Below are 23,723 nucleotides of genomic sequence, written 5' to 3'. Positions count from 1 at the left end.
AATGATGTCAAAAATATTCAACACTTAACTAATAATAATAATAACTTAAACTTATATAGCGCCTTTCATGGTACCCAAGGTCACTTTACAAATAGGGAGGAGAACGGCCTCCGAACGTTACACGGACCTTACTGCCCCCAGTGCCGCGGTCAACAAACAGCTGGTAAGGTCCCATGTTAAAAGTCCCCTATTATGCAAAATGCACTTTTTGCTGTCTTTTATACATTAATATGTGTCTGGTGTGAAAGGAGACTCACAAAGTGTCAGAAAATACAACCCTCTCTCTTTTCGTCCATACCCACATCTCTAAAAACAGGGGTACAAACAAGATGATCCAGTTTTTCTGCAGATATGACGTCATATCAGAAATGTGGGCTGGCTATACCTTGAACTCCTGGCAACGTCCCACCCACGTGACACGTCCCAACCTATCGTCAGCAATATACAGTCGGGAGCTGCATCCCCTCATGCAGCTCTGTGTCTCTGTGCTGGATGTCCACAGGAGGGACTTAGAGTTGTTGTACATATAATACATATAATGTCTCTGTTCTAGAGGTAAACACTGAGAAGTGTTTCAGAGATAATGCTGCATGTGGTTTGCAGGGGCGTAGCCAGGACATTATTTCTGGGGGGGCCAGCTCTGGCCAGTCTTTTATTTGGGGTGGCACTTGATTGTCAAAAACTACTATTTTAAAACTCACGCACTGCATCACTCAGAGCAGCAGTTTTTCTAACAGCTCATCTAGCCATAAACAATGGATTGAACCTTCTTATGGACACTAATGATGTCTTACTGTTACTGATAATCCCATGTTATTGGAATGGGTGCTTAGATAATGTGCGAGTGCGATGTGTCATGATTATGTGAGGGGGTTCAGGACTTTAACATGAGAAGGGGAAGCTTTTAGTGCAAATGACAGAAAGACACGATATGAATTGTCATTTTAGGCGATCATTTATTAAAGTAAACTGTAGCCTTTTAAGTGCAATATTCATTTTATTTGCGATAATAAACATATGTATATATAAAGAGTAAAAAATAAACGTCACACACACACATGTCCCATAAAACATAAAGAAAAACAAATATCAACAATGTGTAAAATGTACATTGAATTGTGTGTGTGTGTGTGTGTGTGTGTGTGTGTGTGTGTGTGTGTGTGTGTGTGTGTGTGTGTGTGTGTGTGTGTGTGTGTGTGTGTGTGTGTGAGAACATGTACATTGAACTGTTTCACTACAAACAGTGTGTGTGTGTGTGTGTGTGTGTGTGTGTGTGTGTGTGTGTGTGTGTGTGTGTGTGTGTGTGTGTGTGTGTGTGTGTGTGTGTGAGTGAGTGAGTGAGTGAGTGAGTGAGTGAGTGAGTGAGTGAGTGAGTGAGTGAGTGAGTGAGTGAGTGAGTGAGTGAGTGTAGGTAGATCCATGTAAATAATTTGACAATTGTCTTTTTTGTAATTCTTGAGAACATATCTGAGAGTGTCTGTCTGGGAAGCTGACCAGATAAGTCTAAATAGAACAGACATGTACTAACATTGCAATACCCATGTCACATAATACACTTTAGGAAAAACAAAAGAATGTTGGGGCTGTTAATGATGCAGAATTGGCAGGTATAACAGACAGATGCTGGTTACTTAGCTGTTAGTTTACAGCAGCTGTATTCTTCGGTTGTGATGATTTCTAGCAAATCGATCAACAAACTCATCTAAATTTAAAGACGCTGCCCTCCTGTGTTCTATGCTCAACACCCCTAGATCACTCAGCCTATCCTCTCCCATTGTAGTTCTCAGGTGTGTTTTGACAAGCTTCAAGCAGGAAAAACTGCGTTCACAAGCAGCTGTGCTGACAGGTATTGCCAATGCAATTTTACAAAGCCTGGAGAAAACATCAAAGACATCCTGGTATGGTTCAATAAAAGCTGCCAGCTCTACAATTGTAGGTGGTCTCTGCATCCCTTGCTTTATCTTACGATCTAAAACTCTTTTAATTTGGTAGAGCTCATGCTCAAGGTCCACAAGGTCACACCCATACAATTTGGCAAATGCAAAAAGGCTATCTTTGTCACAGAAGCTTCTGCTACTTGGATTTAAAGCTTGTATTCCACGCATTATGTCACAATTCTGATTGGAGAATCTGTTCCTGAGCTCAATGAGCATCCGGTCCAATACCAGATTAAAGATTCCTGTCCTGTAATAATCTTTGCCATCGCCTGTTTCTTGTCTGCCCACAGTAGACAGAACATGGTATCCCTGTAGCTTTGAACTTAGTGTTCTCTTACGTTTTGGAGCAGTGTCTACAGAGACATCACATTGCTTTGCAAGCTCCAAAACAGTGTCCCACAAATCACCAAACACCTGCTGCTCACTCCTGTAAGATTCAAAAGTACTAATAAGTGCCTCCACAAGATCCACTGCTTTGGCCAAATCAAGAGAGGAAGACTGGAGCATGTCTGACAGTAATTTTGCATCTCCCAGAAGTTTCTTAAATATGGCAAGAAACACAATGAACTGGAAATCAATCTGAGGCAAAAGGCCTCTGGCACCTACTGACCTCTCGCCACTGTTCTCATCACCCAGTTCCTCAAGAACTTTCACAACTGCTGGCAACCTATCCCACAAATTACGGCAAGCATAATATCTGGAGGCCCACCGTGTGTCACTCAACATTTGCAACTCTCTGGGTGCACCTGCATACATCTCCTGTTGCACCTGTAACCATTTGGGATGCACTGCCGATCCAGACATGTAGACGTACAGCTGTTTTAATAAGGAAAAGAAGCAATCAGCCTCTGGGATCCCTCTCACAGTGTCCACCAGCACCAGATTAAGGCAATGCGCATTACAGTGAACGTAGAAAGCCAGCTTCGCTACTTCCTTAATTCGGGCCTGCACACCACTGTGCTTGCCACTCATGACTGCAGCCCCGTCATAAGACTGCCCAACAAGGTTAGTCTTATATTCTAGACCATATTTGGACAAGAGGTGAATTATTTTTATTGTCAAGCTCTCCGCATCTAGCTTCTCTGCTACCTCGAATTCCAGAAAACTTTCAAGGATTTCACCATTGTAATAGTATCTCAAAACAAAAGACATTTGTTCCATTTTTTTTTTGTCTTTAGTCTCATCCACAAGTATGCTAAAAGCACCACTTTCCTTGACTTCTTTGATTATTGATGTGCGCACCATCTCTGCTAAGCATGACAAAATCTCATTTTGTATGTCAGGACTTGTATATTTAGCATTCCTGGGACCATCCATCTTTTTCAAAATCTTGTCGTCATGGTTTGCTATGATATTCAACATACCCAAAAAGTTCCCTTTCCTGCTTGAGGCCTCAGATTCACGATGCCCTCGCAGAGCAATGTTCTCGGTTGCACAATGAAGAACCACTTCAGCAAGAGTTTTGATGTACCCCCTGTTCTCTTCAACAGTTTTGTTGTACTCTTTATTTAATTGCCCCATTAGAGATCCCTGATTTTTTTCTGCAATTTGGTATTCTTTCCATGCTAGCATGGCATTCTTGTGATGCTCAGATCTACTATGTGCAGCATACCCTCCGTCTGTATAGGTAGCTTTCTTCCAGTTTTTGAAACCGGAACCTGAATTAAACGTAGACTCATGGCCAGGTAAGCTGAAATGCCTGCAGGCAAAGCAAAAGGTGGAGTCTTCACATATTGAGTACTCCAACCAGGGGTGAACTTCATACCACTCACCCTTGAAGCTCCTGCTTCTGTCTCCCTGGAGTGTCTTGGGGAAATTAACTTTAGGTTGAGCTGGAGCTTCACCCCTGGACTTGGAAATGTCTGTAAAACACCAAAGAATCCCATTAATATCAGCTTTTAACATAAATGCTATCCACTTCCAATTACATGTTGTTCTTTAGTTGTTTTTTAAGACTAAACATGCAATCATTAACATTTTACAGATTTAATAAATACATGTTTATTATATGGCCAGCCTTTAAATTATTGTTGTTTGCCATAACCCGACCGAACATGTCCCATTATTCAGCTACTGATAACCACTCACCTGGAGGGCAGACTTTGTAATTAAATTCTCTTCTCCTAGTATCAGTCTCCTCCTCCTGCTCTGTCTCTGTCAACTTGTCTGCTGAATATTCACTGCCACTTGCTTCCCTTTCTGTACTTGTCATGCTTTCGCAACTAGCTCCTTCTGTTTCCCTTTCTCTGTCTGCAACATTCTCTGTCGTGCTAGCTTGCTGGTCTCTGGTGCTGGCAAAAAAAGCGCTGATTTTTCTGTCTCCCCCTGAGGCACTTATCCTTTTCATTGTGTCCTTTTTAAAGAAAAGTTTTACACAACATTAACTTTAGATTGCTTTTATTCCATTTCAAGTGTAAACTAGCGACAGTGCGTTATCTATGACTTAGTGACACCTGGGAATGGACTTAAGCTAACTAGCTAGCGATAGCTCGCTAGCCATAGATCATTTTACAAGTTTGCAAAAATAACAACAGCAGCCTTACTCAACTCACTCTGCCACAAATCCTTAATGTCGAGACATCATTACACATTTAATTGAGTGTGAAGATAACTAAATGATCTTATCATTTCAATGATCCTTTCAAGTATCACCAACTTACTCACCTGTTAGTTACAGTGGTATATCCAGCGCGTTCGTCTCCAGTGCTAGTCTCTCCACTGAAGCGCTGTCAGAATGCAGGCACGTTGGAGGGGGCGTGGCCCAACATGTTGCGAATATGGGGCTTGTAGCAGAAGTGACGAATGACAATATAAAACGACTTGATAAAAAAAAAATACTAATGCATTTATTTCAGCTTTATACCATTTCTGTTCATGAGGGTTTGTTGTATTTTTTTTTTTTTTTTCGTGCCGTGAGGTTGGGGGGGCCGGCAGGGTGGCCATACTCTGACCAATGGTGGCCGTGGCCCCCCCTGGCCACCACGTGGCCACGCCCCTGGTGGTTTGGAACATAATGTGGCGTTTAATCACGGCAGCGTTTAGCTGAGTTTCTCCTTTAGAAACTTCTCTCTTGAGAGAGAGAGCTGCTCGCCAAAGGGGCGTGGCCAGCAACAGCTCATTTGCATGAAAGGGAAAGTCACAGAATCAGCACTCTCGAGGGTGGAACAGAGGGAAAGCCACATGCTAAAATGCATGACCTGTTTGGTATTTTGAGCAAAACACGTCAGAGACATGTTTTTAAAATATATTTGAGACCTATAATATATGCCATAAAAGAACATAATACCTTTAAGATTATAACATACCAGTCTTATTTTGACCAGCTCTTAAGTTTCAACAGTTTGTTTGGATTTTACCTACTCTTGCCATCTCACTCACAGGCAGGAAAACCGACAGACAATACACATCGAATTAAAAAACATTTGAAAGCTATAGAATACAGGTACAATAAAAATATCTTAAAACTCAGAATACATTAAAATACAAACTGCTACAACTGTAAAATAAAATAGTCTATTACAGCAACACATTTTGAAAATGTAATTAATAACTTCCTGTTAAATTTTAACTAATTGGTTATTTGATTTACGCAAAATAACATCATCATGGGCCTAACTCGTTTTTGAAACTATTGGTGAAAACCTGAAAACAACAAAAGCCTAATGGGAGTGTCATGACTCTCTCTTTTAACAGCCAAGCAAGAAGCTTTACGTCTTTCTGCCTCATGCAGCTCCCAGGCGGTAATTATCCACCCAAATCTCTTGAGGTGCATGTGCTAACTTGCTGTAGGCAGTAACAGAGGCATACAGATCACAAACGTTCCATTTTCTCACAAAAGACTTAGTCTGACACCGAACCATGACTCACCTGTGCAGACACGCCTGCATTTAACACCGCACCCTGCCCCTGTGTGAACCTCTGCAAAACAATACATACACACACTCTCACAAACAAACCTAACCAAACACACATCTCTCCTCTTCCTCCCTCCTTTAATGTTTTTAATACAATGGTAAAACAAATATATATTTGAAAGATTTTGTGTTGATTAGGATAAAACATAATTATCCATTTGTAATATGTATAGATTCATACTGCATTCAGATTTCAAATGTGTCAAAGTAAGGAAGATGTGACCTGATGTACAAGTTTTAGAGCTGAAATTGCAACAGAGAGCAATTGTCATTAACACTGCTAGATGATTATGGTTCATATGCTGATTCATCATGTAAACATCCTTGTTCTTTAACTAGCACCAAAAAGCCTCACTGAATCATATCCAAGAAAGAATACATAAAAAGGAGAATCACCAAAAACTTGAATTAAGTGGTCATCGCGTGTGTGGCTTTGGGATCCACTGTAAAGGAGGATTGAAACACTGGTAATGAAGTCTAACTGAATCACTCTCGGTAAACTTTACCACTTCCGGTTCCCTCGTCTTGAAGTCAATGATGTCTTTTAATGTGGTTTTGGTGAGCAATCTAAAATAAATTCTGTAGTTTAATCAAGCCAAAGTGTTTTTCCTGTTTTGATCTCCTGACGTAAAATATGTCAGTAAATACAATACACCACTCTTGAATTTCCAAACCTTCTATGTGCCTAAAAAAACAGGGGTTGCTAACAAGTGACTAATGGTCTACAAAACAGCGGTGGTGATGCGCAGCCATGCGACAGTAATGTGGTTCCTTTATAACCCTGCTTTTAACTTCTGGCATCACGTTAATGTGGAAATTATCCTGTTGAACATGTTAAGAATCATAAATGTGTGTATATTAATCCATACAAATCATATATATTCATCTTTAGGTCATTGAAACTTCTGATTTCAATCTTTTGAATGATTCATTCCGACGTCAAGTTCAGCAGAAATCTGATTTCAGATACATTTGCTCAGTTATCGCTCATTTGAGACTTGATTCTCAATATAACACACCGGTATTGCCAATGTATGACATATTAAAATCTGTTTGTTGATTTTAGATGATAGATGGATAATATAAATTGTAAAATTAACTAGTAAGTAAAGACTAAACTTAATGTTGTGATTAAAAAAGTACAATATTGGACAATTTTGGAATAGTAGAAAGAAGCTGAAAATGGAAATACGACAATCTACTACTTAATCCGCAACTATTTATTGAAACCTTAAAAGACCACACCCTGTTCTCAAGCTGTCTCCACCCAACTTTCAACACAAATACAAAAATAGGAGAGGCATGAGGTGACAAATCATGGTTGACAGGAATCAGATATTAATTGAAAAAACGGTTAATGATGTAAAATAACGTTTTAGGTATTGATGTATACAAACCAACGCTCTCGGCGGCAAATGTAGCAAAATTGTTCCCTTAACCACAGTATTGTTTGTGTTTATTTGTGTCATTTGTGTGAATCTAAAATTTCACTTGAACTGTAGTTGAATGTATTTTGGCTCCAGTACTTGTTACAGATGAACTACAAGCAGATAATAAATGAGCCCATTTAAAAATATGTCCACCCTGTCAAGGACACATTTAAAGTAGAAAGGTTTTTTTTGTTAAAATGAATTCACTGCAACATAAATGCTTCCCTTTATAATATACAATAGTTGAACTGTCTTTTCTAAATAAAAACAAACAACAAATATATCTTAACCTTTCAATTTTATCACAAAAAAAGGAGTTACATTTTTTTTCGAACATAGTGTGTTTAATTTAATAAAACTTAAAGAACACAAGGTGGATAAAGATTTTGAAGGTCTCCTATTATACTATATTTAAACAATATATTACAGGGGAATGTCTGTACAAAACATGTCTGTGAAGTGTTTTGCTCAAAATTCCAGACAGATCCCATTGCAGCATGCCTCCTCCCCCTCTATTTCAGCCCTGTTCCTGAAGTGCTGATTATGTGACTGTTGCTTTGAATTTGATTGATGATTTAATTACTTCAGGTAAAATAGATGTTTCTAAAATTCCAACATAACATTTAAATAGATTGCAATAAAAGGTTGGATGGTTTTGATGAAAACTGAAGAATAGGTCTTGTCCAGAGGTCACAAACGCGCACTGTTTGCTAGAGGTCATAGTGCTAATAGTGCTACCTAGCATGCATAAACACATTTTGTCTGGCACACTAGTCAATATAATCATATTTTCTTTCTTTGTTTAGCTTGTCAATAGGATTATTTTCCGTAAAGATCCAAACAATACCAGATACAAAAACGTTGTAGCTCTCAAGTGTTTTAAATTCCACCATTTAATCATCAGTGACTTCCGTATGCTTAAGTTGCGTAACACCCACGTACACACCACTGTATTCAAGTCTTGAGGGTGTGTTTGTGTGAGGGAGCACTACTCTTTCATAAGCCTCCTCTTAGCCTCCATCAGTTCACTGTCTGTCTGGGACACTTAAAGCTTGGTTCGATTAGCACTGGGACTTTCTCTAGTCATGACCGGGGTATCCTCGCCCGTCTTGTTGTTGCTACTTTTGACAGTGAGTACAGAAGGAGTTTTCTATGTCTGTTGTTATGTTTTCTATTGTTACAAACTGAATTGTTCATCAAAAAATGTGAAGTGTGTTGCTAATGTTGCCTGATGTCAAAAAGATTCAAACCAAAGGATACTACGCTGATGAAAGAATCACTTGTTTATTCATTCTTATCATAGAGTTCTTGTTTACCTGCTGCCATGGCACTGTCAAACAGGAATTTGGACGAAGAAATGTTCTTTTTGCTTACTTGTTCTTACTTGTTTACAATAAACAAATAAGACCAAGTGTAAAGGGACTTTTTGCTCTTAAAGGGTTAGGGTAAGCTCCATTTGCCCATCTGCAGTGGCTCCCTTTAGCTTTGATAACTCTCTAAATATCGGCTATTGTCATTTATTTTCGGTTGTACAGTGGACTGTCTCTCTAAAGTAACACCTATTATAGTTTGAGGTGATACTATGGCACTAAAATAACAAAAAAATGTTTCAGTATCTCGAAAAATAGGCTGCGTCACATCTTACTAAATCGACCCGCCGTGCATTTTTCTGCGGGTGGTTTATCTCGAGTTAGGAACACACATAAGAACATTATACATCACACACATTCAAGTTGACACAAAGGCCGATTTAAAAAGATGGGTCTTCAGTTGTTTATTAAAAAGTTCTACAGAGACTGCAGACTGAGTGTCTACAGGGAGAAAGTTCCATAGAGTTGGAGCCACGACTTCAAAGGCAGTCGCCTTTTAGTTTTTTTAATGCGTATGTGGGACAACCAATAATCCCTGTTTGGAAGACCTGTGTGACCTACTGGTGATGTAGGGATGGAGAAGGTCACATATGTATTCCGGGGCTTTTCCATGAAGGTCTCTATAGGTTATAACAAGAACCTTGAAATGTATTCTGAAACGGATGGGGAGCCAATGTAATGATCTTAAAATAAGTCAAATGTGAGTCCTCCTGCTGGACCTTGTTTACAGCCTTGCAGCAGCATACTTGAACATTTGACAGTTCAGAGATGACGTGCTGAGACAGGTGAAAATGGAGTTACAATAATCCAGCCGGGATGATATGAAAGCATGAATGATTATTTCAAGCTGCACTTGAGACACAACAGTCCTGAGCTTTGCAATGTTACGTAAATGGAAAACGCATGTACGGGTCAAAGATTTAATATGCTGATCATACACATTGCCTGATCATTTGTCACACCAAGATTACGTAAATTAGACTGAACAGCTGAGGAAATGGACTCAAATCTCTGGCAGACACATTTTCCTCAGGAATTTACCTTGTATTTGGCAACATTCAATTCAGATCAGTTTCCCAGAACCCAGCCCATGAAAAACATCCCCACAAAATGATGCTGCCACCACCATGCCTAACTTTATGGATGGTATTTTCAGGGCGATGAGAGGTGTTGTGTTTGCACTAAACATATTGTTTTCCATGATGGCCACTAAGTAAATTGTTAGTCTTTTTTTCACACGTCTTTACGCAAATCCAAAAGTGTTTTCATATTTTTTCTTATCAATGGCTTCTTTTCTGGTCACTCTTCCATAAGGCTAAGCTCTGGAGTGTATGGCATAAGTTGTCCTGTGGACAGATACTCAGATCTCTGCTGTGACACATGCACTTTCTAAACAATTATTATAAGTTGGGAAGATTAGGAGTGTCCCTAAAGGTATTTTCTGAGGTTAATAAATATGTTGAATGTGCTCAGCAGTTTCTCATACATGTGATGTTCCTGGTGACTCATCTGAGCCCTATATCATCACACCTGTTTTGTTGTCTTGCTATGCCTATTCATGACAGAACAGGCGAGGCTCAGGTTAAACCCCAGGGAGTGACTGGGTGTGTCAATGTCTCATCCTAACACACAGAGACTGACAGTTGTATGCTTTTCTAATTATATCCGACTTCATGCTAAATCCCTGAGAAATACAAGATAAAACCTAATGTCAGCTTCGTACATGTGATACATACACGTGAATTTCCACAGCTATGATGATATGCTGAAGCTCCACCACTGTTTGCTATTAGCACAGTGAAAGAAAAACGTAATACAACTCAATGGCTGGCATAGCCCATTCAGTTTGTTCATAAGTTTTCTAACTTGTAAACCACCTTCTAAAAATGTATACAAATATTATTACTAAACAGCCTGCTAGAGAGTTATGCTGTTCTCTTAGAAGAACCATATCATGGAAGTTGTGACAGTCAATGAGAAAGCTACTTTATGTAGCAATGACGACTGATGAACCTGGAAAATTAGATTAGGTTAGATTCGACTTATTATTGTTGCTCATAGTACAACGAAATCCAACCAGAAAGTTCTAAGAGAAGACAAACTGCTGTCGCAGTTTATTCAAAGTATATTCAAAGTTATATTTGTAGGTTTCAGCAAGAGAGTTCAGCAGGGTTATTATTTTGTGGGAAAAAAATATTACTGAGCCTCCTCGTGCTTTGTTTGGTTATTTTCTTTAGCAACGGAGGGGAACAGGTTTGTGAGGGAGGTAATTGTGGAAGAGCAATATTTATTTTGGCTGAAAACCAGGCTTTCATGAAGTGCTGTATTACATTTGAAACACTCCAACAAATGTGAATAATGCAAAGAGAGAGGCCCAATGTCTGCCAGATTGAACTCTGCATAGGCAGCTGGGGGGAAGTTTGGAGAAAATGAATGCAGCGCTTCTTTTATTACATGAAGAGGTTGCCAAAGTTTAGACCTAATCTCACTGTCTGTGCATGTACAGACTCTGTCCAACTGGCACCATAGCGTCTATGACATGTTTGTTTTGTTCTTGTTAGAACAAAACAAACATGTTTTCATTCTTTTTCAAATTTGATGATACATGGTGCATAGTTTGACCAAGTTCAAACAGGGTGGGTCTTAATCCGCCAGAATAACTGTGTTAGTCGAACAGATGTAGACAATTGATGTTAATCCGTAGCCTTAATTTCTAGGATGTGTTCTTAAGCCAAGCCAATCAATGTGAAATAAACCATGATATTTCGCAATGACAAGATTGTTGACCAGTTTAAGTGAAATGAATAAATAATTACTTAAAGTAACCATTCATAGTAATAAGATAAGGAAAGCACCTGAAAAACAGCCAATAAATTCACTTTGTGGCAAATGCAAGGGGTGACAACAAGATGGATCCAAAGCATAGAAGATAGAACAAGATAAAAAATATTACACAATAAAGGTTTATTATCATTTTCAGGCGCATAAGAGCAACTCCAAGAAATACCTCAATTAAATCAGTGTTTTTAGTCCTGGATACGCTGTGGCTTTCATTTGGTGTTTGATAAAAAATAAATTATTTATAGCAAAATTATCATCATTCTTCACCCGACCATTGTCAATGATCCACATTTGTTTTCCTAATTGCATATTTGCATAGAGTCTTTTAGTCTGAGTTATGTGAAAGCAAAAACAGGTACATACGTGGTACACAACAAACAGAGTGTAGCAGTTAATACATGTTTTGGCATACACTTTAAGGCATAAAGTAACTGATTATTAACATTGCTTTATATTACCACCATGTTCTTGTTCAAAAAATGTTATGGTCCCTTAGATGGTTGATTTCTTACTATCAGCAGGAAAATGGCTAGGCACTATCGTCCCGTAGTCTCCTTGAAACTGACCTTGGTGGTGAGGAGGAGGGGTTAGGGTTAGGGATCCTAGCTTGATTGTATCTTATTGAAAGCAGTATCCTATGACAAAGAAGAACTTCTCCTGTCCTAGACATTATCTTTTCTGTTGAAAAGGAAGTCAAATCTAGAGGTACATTGGGCTTTTTGTAAGCTTCCTGGATGATTATTGATTTTTAGCCTCTCTGTGCTAATCAGTCTGACTAGATATCCGACTGAATTCTCATATTCCTCTCCTGCACATCTTGCATTACAGCTGCAGATTGTTGCTGTGGTGAACGCCAACTCTGAAGACAATTTGGTAAGAAGAAAAAGATTATGGATTCCCCCACCAAAGCAATTGTCTGAAAATGAAGACTACACTCAAGACGAAGCTATTGCCAAGGTATGTCATTGCTCTTTAACCTAAACTCTCTGAAAGGCTTTTCAAATCAAGTCTAATCTAGGATTAGAGTTAGGGTTATCAAATATAAAATCATTTTGGATTAAGTGTACATACTTATGAATGGATGTAATGCTAACATGATCATATACATTGACACTTAAAAAAAAAAAATCTAAGCTTATAGTCCTGTCATTAATTTGAGTACATGGTCCTCAGAAGTTTAAGGAGTGTTTATCCGACATTGTGAGGAAAAGATCATCAAAAATATAATACAAATCCGTCACCAGAGGGGGCTACTGGAACATAAAAAAGAGAGCACTGGAAGCCAGACAATTTTGAAGAGAAGGTAGCATTCTGAGACAAATACAAAATGAAGGTTTTGAGCTTTTGGTTGTTTTTCTCCTCATGAAATATATATTTTCTTTCTTTGTTTTTCCTGTTTAACAGGTTTTTGGTGCATCTTGCTGGTGCAGTGGAACGGTGAATGTGAATTATTGTGATTAACTGAATCAGCTCTGCATGTTTTTCAGATTCATTCGGATTTTGATGATGGCACAGGTAATATTGAATACTTCCTAGAAGGTGTTGGCGCAAACCAACATCCCTTCAATGTGTTCATAGTCGACCGAAGAACTGGATTCATTCGTGTAACCAAAGTGCTGGACAGGGAGTACATTGACTCTTACAATGTGAGTTCTAATTCTTCTGTGCATTTCATAGATATTCAAATATGTTACAGTCAGGTGCAACACATCCATCTTACAGGCTATTCATGTTTGTAAATGAAACTAATGCATTTGATGAAGACAGCAATATTTGACTCTACTGTTTCAGCTGTCAGGTATTGCTAGGTTTAGGAATGGCAATCTTGCAGAGGAAAACGTTGACATACGATTCAAAGTAAAGGACCAGAATGACAATCCACCAGTGTTTCAACCCATGAAGGCCGGAGAGGTAACTGAGCTTAGTCCTCCAGGTAAGATTTTTTGCTTCTCGTGGCCAATTCTAACAACTGTCCTGTGTTGGGATGGCAATGCAATCCTTAATGATTTCTTTAAATAATGGGTTAGGGTTTATTTCACATCAACACCTGCCAGGGTTTACCCCAACTCCCGCCTAGACAGCAACCCTTTGATGATAAATGGTTATATATGGAAGGGCTTCTCAACACTGATGTTAACTATCTGTTGGTCTTCTTTTTTCTGCAGTATTTGAAAAGATGATTTGGCCCAGACCAGATTTTTATCTTGTGATGTAAACATCGATTAGTTGTTCAACTATTTTGATAATCCATTCGACTTTAAAGTAATTTTTCAGGCAAAAATGTCAGGAAATCCATTTTAACCTCTTGAATAGATATATCTTACTTTTTCCTAACAGTTTTATATTATATTCAACTGGATATCTTTGGGATTTGGACAGATGGAACAAGACATTAAGGGAACTGGGATGGAGCTTTTTCACTGACAAATTATAGGTTGAATGATTAATCTAGAACACAACTGGCAGATTTAACAAAAGCCATAGTGCAAATATATCTAATTTAAAATGAGACAATATAATATGCACTTAAAATATTTCCTCCTGCACCCTTATCCTTCTCTTAGCATTGGTATGTTTTTTTGCAGCCTTGGCCACCTTTCCATCAGTATAAAACTATAGGCCTACTGTCGTTTCAACGAGTGCATGCATCCCCATGAGCATGCACGAGATTCATCTCTATAAACAGATGATGCATATTAATACAGTTGTATGCAGTAAGCAGTCTTTTTGCAAAGTATAAGAGGCAGCATGCATTGCCCTGATTTCTCCATTGGCTATCATTTGACAACTTGCTTTTAATACTTTCTTAACAATGCAGTCACAGATGTTGCCTCTCACTTCATACCCCATTCCACATTGCAAATTTCTCCCCCAACTCTAAACAATAAGCAACGCATGAAAAGGTTTTGGCTTTAATATGTGTGTAATTGTGCTTCAACTGTTCTTATTCATTTTTGTTGTGCTGGTGTTTTTTCTGTGCTTATATCCTGTTAATGTGTTAATGTTTTTGTAGTCTTTTAGGTCTTGTTTTAGTGCCATTAATCTGCCCAGTACTGCAGATGAATATTACAAATGATGGCTGTATTTGGCACATTTACATGGTGCTAGTGTTAAATATTGGTAATTTTCCCTTAATAAATACAAAATAAATAAAAGAAGGGGTGGTATTTGGTGTTCTACTGAAAGTACATGTCGTTTGAGCGCCTAGTCTGTAAATGATAACGTCAGCAACACATATTAGAGAAAATAGGATTTACACAACCTTCAGCCCTTAAGGATAAAGCATTTTATGTGTTTTGGTGGAAATACTGGATATAAATATATATTTTCTACAACAAAACTACAATCCTTTTCAAGTTTGGGGACAGTTTACAGATATTTAGCCATACAAAGGGCAACAGATCTTCACATTTCTGGACAACCTGCTCTACTTCCTTATTTCCCTCTTTACAGGCACTTCAGTTATGAAAATAATGGCAACTGATGCTGATGAACAAGGGAATATTAACTCTCAGATCGCCTATACTATCATTGATCAGAACCCACCTGGTGGGATGTTTGACATTTCTCCAGATGGGACCATCTTGGTCAAAAGCCCAGCCCTGGACAGAGAGGTACTGTACGAGTTGCATCCAATAAGACAGTGTCAATTATAGTGAACTTCAATTATGAACTCCATCACATGACCGATGTCAGCTAATCCAATACCAATGCAAAATCGGTCATGAAGGTGTTGATGAGTTGAGAGCAAAGTTGCCCCCCCAAGTCCCTCTCCAATCCAAGCTCAAAATGATGAATCCACAGATAGTTATTGTATATTGTTTTTATGGCCTGCATATCTTATTAACAAGCACATTGCACAGGTCAATGTTGTTTTTACAGCTTGTTACAGTGCCCCAGAGTGACTGACTGCACTTAATATAGTGCAGGCTTTAAGCAACATTAATATATCTATAGGATCCTGATCAATTGTTTGCCTGTCACTCAGTGCTACATAGGGAACCAGCCTACTGTTTGACCTTTCCCATTACCATATCATTTAAATTCATTGAAATCCAACTCGAGATATCTTTATTATCAATCAACCAACCAACCAATAAATCAGAGTACTTCATTCATTCTAGATGGAAAATAGGTTTTATGACAGTTGCACCATATTAAAGTAAACATGTGCAATAAAAGCCCTTGTAGCCACTGGGGCACAGCATATAAGACACAGCATCAGAAGTATATGACCATGCAATCCTTGTCGGCCCAAACAAGACGATTGATGGAAGCGTTGTTGTCAGAAAAACAGCCAGATATTGTGTAGCGCTGACTAAATCCTTATAGATTATTGAAGAACCTTTATTTGTGCAGAGTAATTACCCTGTATCTTAAAACATATTGACTTACTCAATGTACAACTTGAATAAAACAGACCATTAAAGAGAATTTACAGCTTGCTTGTTTCTTCGCATAGGCAAAACAATTGATCTATTTTGGATTTAGGATATCTTAAACATTCTTCACTGAATTAAACAGTTAAGAATTCCTATGAATTCCCCACAAGATATCTTCTTGGTAATCTATCTATCACAGATCACCTGGGCAACGCCTTGACATGATTTTTTTTCTCTAAGTACAACATTGATTGTTGCACTGACTGCTCCTAAATCCTCTGTCGGATATATAATATTGAATGCAACATCCAGGCAGAGCACTTTAAACTTGTTCATGAAGGACGTATGATAAGGTCCCCCGTCTAGCTCTGAATGACATAACCAAGTTCAGTTTCTGTGAATTCTATAACTGTTGGCATTTGCAGGGAATCATGGCATTGCGTCTCTGTGTAACCTCTGAGAGCAAACTGAGTTATAATTCATTGACCCCTTTTCGGAATTCACACCCTTTAGATTATTCCCATCTCATAGCAATATGATTAGCTGCCTGTAAGTAATTTGTGACTGTTCTTTTATTTTAGAAAGCCGATAAGTACACTCTGACGATCAAAGGTCAAGACTTAAATGGTGGACCAGGCGGAAAAAGTGCAACCAGTACTGTTGTCATTAACGTCCTAGATGTGAATGACAACCTTCCCACTTTGGAAAAATCTATGGTAGTTTTCTTACTCACACTCTTCCGTATCAACATATTGAACTGCATCAACAAATTAAACAAATTCTGCATCTTATAACGTGTTTGACTTGCAGTATGAAGCCAGCATTGACGAGAACAACGCCGGAGTGGAGGTGATGAGGATCAAAGCAGAGGACTTAGACATGACCGCCACAGATAACTGGGAAGCCGTGTTTGACATCGTCAAGGGCAATGAAGCCGGATACTTCAGCATCAAAACAGACCCCTTAACCAACGAGGGAATCCTAATGCTCGACAAGGTACTGCTGAGTGAGCAACACAGTAGCTTCCCCATCATGAAAGTTTGAGATGTAGACATGACTACCAAAAAGGGGAACTAACTCAGAAACAAACAAGTGAAACTGTGATCTAATTGGCATTTAGTGTGGCTGTTAGTCAGTGTTAACCTAAGGCTGCCATCTGCAGTGTCTTATTCTTAAACTTCAGCAATATATACGAAAAATGACCCATCTATGTGATACAAAACCCTATTAACTTTTTCATTATCCATCTGAATGGTGGTGTCTATGTTTCAAATGTTACATTTCGTTGATTTTCACATTTATGTAGCAAAAGAAGTCACCAAAAAAGCGATCATCTTGTAAAAAAAAGGCAAGAAGGCCTTAATCTTCCCAATTCAAAACCATGTTTCTAGGCAGCAGAACTTTGTAGAATGGCTGAATGGTTAAGAATGTGGAAGGGAACAGCAATGTATGATGTAGATACACAGAATAATACAACTTAAAATGATAAGGAATTATTCGGTGAGTTCTACCTTGGATGCTGTATGTGTTGTATTTGATAACAAAGGCTTCTATCAGCTAAGCAGTTTCGTTTGGGAGTACCATAATAAATAAAGAGCTTTTTGAACATTAAAGCATAGAGACATCCCAAAGTAGTTGCACAAAATACAAATATGAACATGGAAATGTGCATAATAGGGCCCCTTTGTATACTTGTTGATACTAATCTCATTGTATTTGTGTGTGCCATCTGACAGGCTGTGAATTATGAGGATGTGAAAAACCTTGAACTCGGACTGGCTGTAAGGAACAAGGCAGATCCTTATGCTGGATCTGGTGGGGGAGGAGGTGGAGCAAGCTGGTCATCCGGTGGGGGAAGTGGTGCCACTGGTGCAAGTAGTGGTGGCGGCGGCGGTGGTGGCGGCGGTGGCGGCGGTAGCGGCGGCGGTAGCGGCGGCGGCGGTAGCGGTGGTGGATCAGGAACCACTTATAACACCTATCCAATCAGAATCAATGTGAAGAACCAGCCGGAGGGGCCAAGTTTTGACCCCAAAGTAAAAGCTATTCCCATCTCAGAGGGAGGCAGCTCCTTCAACATTAATGATGTCATTGCCCGCTACACCGCTATAGATGGAGACACTGGGAAACCAGCTGAGAATGTCAGGTCAGTGCATAAACACACACATACACATGAAAGAATCTGCAAGTACAACATCAGCTTGATTTTTGTACAATCAATGATAATACTGTACCTGACACTGTTTTTCTGGTGTAGGTATGTCAAAGGAAATGATCCTGGCAACTGGCTCACAATCGACCCAGAGACAGCTGAGATCAAACTGAACAAGATGCCAGATAGAGAGTCTCCATACCTGATCAACGGGACGTATTATGCCAAAGTACTCTGCATTACAGAAGGTACCACCTACTTTGTATCTACCCCCAGCATCAGTTGTTTTTTATGTAATGATAGTATGAAGTGAACCTTACCTGTGGGAAAGTATGAAACATCCAGCTCTGCTAGTGACTTTTACAGCAAAACATTTTCAAAGAGGTGAAGCGTTGTAGAAGCTAAGGTTGGCCAGAGGGTGACAACGGCTGTTGGTTAGTGTCCTGTGACTGCACCTGACTGTCACTCAAAGTGACCAATACCATAGCTATGCTAGTTTAAGTTTAAATATAATTTGAAAAGGTTCTTCGTAAAAGATCCAGCCCCTGCATGTTCACGAATGGGGAAACTAGCTAAAACCAACTAAAGCCCTTCATTGTCCAATAGCAGAAGAAGAACTAATGCATTCGTCTCTGAACTTGTGTATGAATAATTAAGTAGGAAACAAATTAATTACTGAATGATTTGTCTTTATTTCTGGTTATTTTTCTCCAACACAGACATGCCTTCTCAAACAGCCACCGGCATGGTTGCCATCCAAGTGGAGGATTTCAACGACCAATGCCCCACCCTAACCAGTGACTTCCAGACTGTATGTACCCCTCAGGATGCCGTTATTGTGAACGCTAAAGATGAAGATTTGTTCCCCAACGGACCTCCTTTTGACTTTGAAATCATCCCAGAGGGCACCCAGGGCAAATGGCAGGTGGAGCACTACAATGGTGAGGAGATTACCGGAAGTATTTAAACGTGACATGAAAAACATTCAAATAGATATGCACACTGAAAAACTGAAACTTTGACTTTAATTAAATGTAATATACTAACAAATTACACATAATAGTATAAGGTTAGTTGTGATACTATTAAGGTGAAATAAAAAAGAATAGGTTCAACTTGATATTATTGTTTTGAAATAACTTAATACAATTATGTGTAATTTGTTGACATAATACATTTAGTCAACGTTTCAGTTTGTATAGTGCAGTTAGAACTGGCTCTGTTTCAACATGAGTTGGTGTCTAGCACATATTAATTTATTTTCAAAAACACATTTTCATTTTGAATTTTAGCGAAAATATTAGAGAAAATATATTAACTTTCCACACTGTTTGTCTCGTGCCTGCAGAGACTGCAGCCATTCTGAGGTTCAAGGAGACCCTGTGGCCCGGTTTATACGAGGTGACTTTTGTGGTGAGGGACCAACAAGGGGAGGCCTGTCCAGAACCACAGAAAGTGACGGTCGAAGTGTGCACCTGTGAGGATGGGGTGATGTGTGGAAAACGGGGCGAAAATGGTCAGAGCAACAGAAATATAGAGTTAGGCCCCGCAGGCATCGGACTGCTGTTCCTGGGTCTGCTGCTGCTACTATGTGAGTATGATGAGATGCTCACTGGGATGAAGGGTGTTTGCTCTTTTTACACTGCAAAATATATAGATAGACTAAAACTGTTTTGTTTTTTTCAGTCTTACTTCTGTTGCTGTTCTTCTGCAATTGTGACGATACTGCAGGCTTTACTCAGATGCCTTTTGACACCAAATCTCACCTCATTAACTATCGCACTGAGGGCCAAGGCGAAAACACGGTGAGACCAACATATGTATCACATTAACACACTGTCATTCACACAGGTTGATATTATCAAGGTCTTTTGAAAGTTAGATTAAGTCATGTTTGACTCGAAAGCATAATAGAATTTGACTCTGTCTCACATTTGGATCATTGGTTATAGGAGGTGCCACTAATGAATTTGCCCGTACAAAAGGATGCAAATATGGTCATGGCTGGAAACACTTTTGCATCCGCGCCCATGGCAGGTATGGGTTTCCAAAAATCTGTCTCTTCAATGGATGGGATGAATGGAGCTCTTTATGGAGAAGGTTTCTCAAGAGCCCAGAGAGAAGAAACATGGGGGAATCAGCCCAGCAGCAGAGGCTACTACTCTGAGTTTGAGAGCAGAGAATCAGGAGCAGGAGGATTGTATGATGGCATGGCTCTGCCAGACCACTTCCTGGGACAGTACTACAGTCAGGTGAGAAACCATAAATATTTTTACTTCTACAACCACTGCAAATGTCTTTCCTAAAACCAAAGATTTCGCAGTCTACGAGGGAACCTATTCACAAAAAAGGTTAACCTGACCGGTCATTTCTTTATTCTTCTTACACAGAAAGTGAGAAGTGAAAACCCTGAAGGGAAGGACAGCCTTTTAGTGTATGAATACGAGGGTCAGGGCTCCCTAGCTGGGTCAGTGGGCTCATGTGGCCTCCCGGAGTCCGAGAACGACCTGCACTTCCTTGATGACCTCGACATGAAGTTCAAGACCCTGGCTGAGGTGTGTGGAGGCAAGAAGATCCAAACTGATATCAAACCAGCCTTCATTCCTCAGCCCAGTGCCTCCATCCACACTCACACCTCAGCTTCAAGTGTGATGACCCAACAGTCGCCTCCTCCCTCCCAGCTGCAGCCGCCTGCCCCTAAGACTGTGGTCAGGGAAACATCTGAACGTTCTCAGGTGGTGAAAGAGAGCACGGCCAGAGCAATGGAAGGGATGACCACAGTGAACACAGGGAGGACCAGAATAAATGAAGGGGTGGTGAATCAAGGCCAGATGATTTTGCTGCAGCCTCAGCCGCAGCCGCAGCCCATCTACTACACCACCGCCACCCCTGTGCAGATGCAGTACATGGTCCAGCCACAGGTTCAGAACACCGTGATGCTGACTGAGGCACCAGCCTCTAACCTGCAGGGCATGGTACTGCTCAACGGCACCCAGACAGGACATGCCCAAGGCATGGTGGTTCAGGGACAGACAATGATGACCAGCGGGCAAGCCGGGGGCCAAGGCATGGTGGTTCAAGGACAGACAATGATGACCAGCGGGCAAGCCGGGGGCCAACGCATGGTGCTGGTGGAGGGGAACGGGATCCATGGAAGTGGTGGCAACCTCATCCACACAGGCAACCTTTCTGGCTCCCAGACCATGATGCTGGTAGAGGGAAAAGTCCCTACAGGGACAATGAAAGGGCTTAATGGCAGTCAGACCCTCCTCATGCAGGGGGGCACTCTGCAGTCAGGGGGGCTTTCAGGATCTCAGAGGGTCCTGGTGGTCGGAGGGCAAAGCAATGGAGTGCATCTGGTCCAGGAGGCAGGAGGTGTGTCTCAAAAGAATGGAATCTCTGGCACTAAGAAAGTCCATTCTAGCAAGGGCAAAACATCCGCTGGCTCCCAGAGCACCCTGGTGACTTCCTCTAGCACCACAGGGAGCAAAATTCCCACCTATTGCAAGGTGCAGGAGAAATTCACTGAGTTATAATATGGGAATGGAAACTGTATAATAAAGTTCAAACATCAACTTATTCTGCACTGATAGGATTTAGGGATAGGGTTGGAAGGTATAGGGTTAACGCCAGAAAGTACAGGGTTAGCCCCAGAAGCAATTTGGCATGCAGCATGGACACAAGTAAATGTAGCTATTAGGATATAGACGATTTTTTTCAATACTTTGAGCTCAATAGCCACCACATTGAGCCTGCACATTCCACGTAAGTAAAACAGATGTAGTTTCAATGGATATTGCAGTCAAAATGTAAGGTATTAGACATTGCTGTTTTTGACGTGCCCTATTTAAATCCAAAGCTGATTTCTAGATAAATCATGTGTGTATTACAAAATCATGTTTGGAAGAAACAAAACATAAATTGTTTGTTCTGTTTATTTGTTTCCACTAACTTGCACTTTGGTTTTCTGTAATGGGACCTGATCTAAACATGTTTCATCTACTTTTACAAATGTTTTTATATTAGCATGATTTCGATTGTTGCTCTATGGCTAATGGTAAATGCTGGGTACAAGGGTTTTAAAGGTTCACTGTCGTGATGTTATGTGTCATTTCATTTAATTCTAAAATCTTGCATATTTTGCTATGTTTATGATTGAGACGCTATACAATTTGATCAGATGACATGAAATAGACAAAACACTTTTTATTTTCTTTACATGTTTATATTTTTTAATGGTAAAAACTATGGTTCATGCAGTTGAATAAAAACAGTGTTGAAATACTTTTTTTCTATGGAAATGTCTGTCCCCGATGGGAAACATTTATCTCACACTAACTTCAATAAACTTTTTCCTACGTTTCACTTCAGTTCACCAAGTGCTTTATGTTCGTCTCTGTTTGCACAACGGGAGGCTGATATAATATTTAACGCTATATGAAAAGTATTTCCTTTTGTATTGGCAGGAATTGTCTTGGTAAAATGCCAGTGATTGACTGGGAACACTAAAGATCAGGACAGAACATGCTCAGGGCAAAATATGTCCCCTTAAAGAAAGCATTCACTCCAGAAAGATATGCATATTTTCCAACCAACTTACACTGCCAACCTTAAAGTCATTAAAGCTTGTTCCTGCTTGAAGTTATACAAATCTATTGAAGATTATTTTAAGATGTTTAACCCTTTAAATTCCAGCTGCCTTGCATAAAAATAAAAAGCTATTTGAACATTAAAGCATGGAGACATGTACTAGTAGAGGCAAAAAATACAAACATGGAATATAAAACTATAACAACATATAAAAGAAAAAACAAATGTATAATCTCCAACAAAAAACATGTTTAATATTTAATATATTATCTTTTGATAATGTTTGACCAACACAATTTTGTAAAATCTTAAATAAATCTTAAACTTGCACATTCTAGACAGTATGACTGGTCTGTCTCAAGAATGAAAATGCAAGTAATATAGGTTATGGGAAATGATTTGCTTCTAAGCCAAAAAATGGTTTGTAATTCAAGAAGTTACCTTCTCAGGGGCAAAAAATAATAAATATGCAAAAATAAAATTAGTTGAACTACCAGCAAGTTACAACAAGATTAAGTGGAACTACAAAGTTATCTTTTGTTTTTGATCAAAGTACGTGAACACATGGTTCATACACAGTTCACTAGCTACAAAGCATCGCTATCAAACTGCAATTCAGTATGTAAAACAGTATGCAAATGCATCACTGTTCAATGCATCTTAGTGTGTACAACAGTAAGTTAACACATCACTGTTTAAAGAGACTCCACTACATACAACTTTAAGTGAACACATCTCATACATATACTTCTTCTAGAATATTTGAGCTGAATCTTGCAGAAGGCATTCAACAAGTGCAATAAAAACCAGCCTCAAGTGATTCTATCATCAGCTATGATACATGTCCCTTACACCCAGTTTCACAGCGTAACTGAATCACACTGCTCCAGTTAAGTACTGTAGTCTGTTTAGTTGTTTCTAAAATATTTCCATATTTTGCATTTGAACAATCTATCATCATACTGTCATACATTATGCTTTGCACCTTGTCATCTAACTTGATATGACCGGAATTCCTAGTAAATAGTAAATATATCCAGTTTCAATTTGGTTTACAGCATTAAGCAACTCCATGGAATTCTAAACAATAAATTCCTTAAAGGGCCCTAC

The 23,723-nt window shown here is 39.4% G+C and overlaps 1 protein-coding gene across 2 annotated transcripts; it reads left to right on the top strand.

The window, feature by feature from the left end:
- Window positions 1-8,258: 8,258 nt before the first annotated feature.
- LOC134869734 (desmoglein-2.1-like) lies at window positions 8,259-22,388 on the top strand. 2 transcript variants are annotated; one of them, XM_063891615.1, is made up of 14 exons: window positions 8,259-8,411; window positions 12,321-12,449; window positions 12,980-13,138; window positions 13,284-13,425; window positions 14,946-15,106; window positions 16,456-16,590; window positions 16,685-16,870; window positions 17,611-18,017; window positions 18,129-18,271; window positions 18,743-18,964; window positions 19,372-19,614; window positions 19,710-19,828; window positions 19,976-20,275; window positions 20,414-22,388. In XM_063891615.1, exons 1-14 carry the CDS (start codon window positions 8,367-8,369, stop codon window positions 21,557-21,559), a joined length of 3,537 nt encoding a protein of 1,178 aa, XP_063747685.1. In that variant the 5' UTR covers window positions 8,259-8,366; the 3' UTR covers window positions 21,560-22,388. The 2 variants fall into 2 exon arrangements, with proteins under 2 accessions (XP_063747685.1, XP_063747684.1); XM_063891614.1 differs by having other exon boundaries at window positions 17,611-18,271.
- The last annotated feature ends 1,335 nt before the right edge of the window (window positions 22,389-23,723 follow it).

The sequence above is a fragment of the Eleginops maclovinus genome, chromosome 9 (genome assembly GCF_036324505.1).
Source record: "Eleginops maclovinus isolate JMC-PN-2008 ecotype Puerto Natales chromosome 9, JC_Emac_rtc_rv5, whole genome shotgun sequence".
Classification (NCBI taxonomy): domain Eukaryota; kingdom Metazoa; phylum Chordata; class Actinopteri; order Perciformes; family Eleginopidae; genus Eleginops; species Eleginops maclovinus.
The sequence above is the reverse complement of the archived record's forward strand: the minus strand, read 5'-3'. Positions and strand labels throughout refer to the sequence as shown.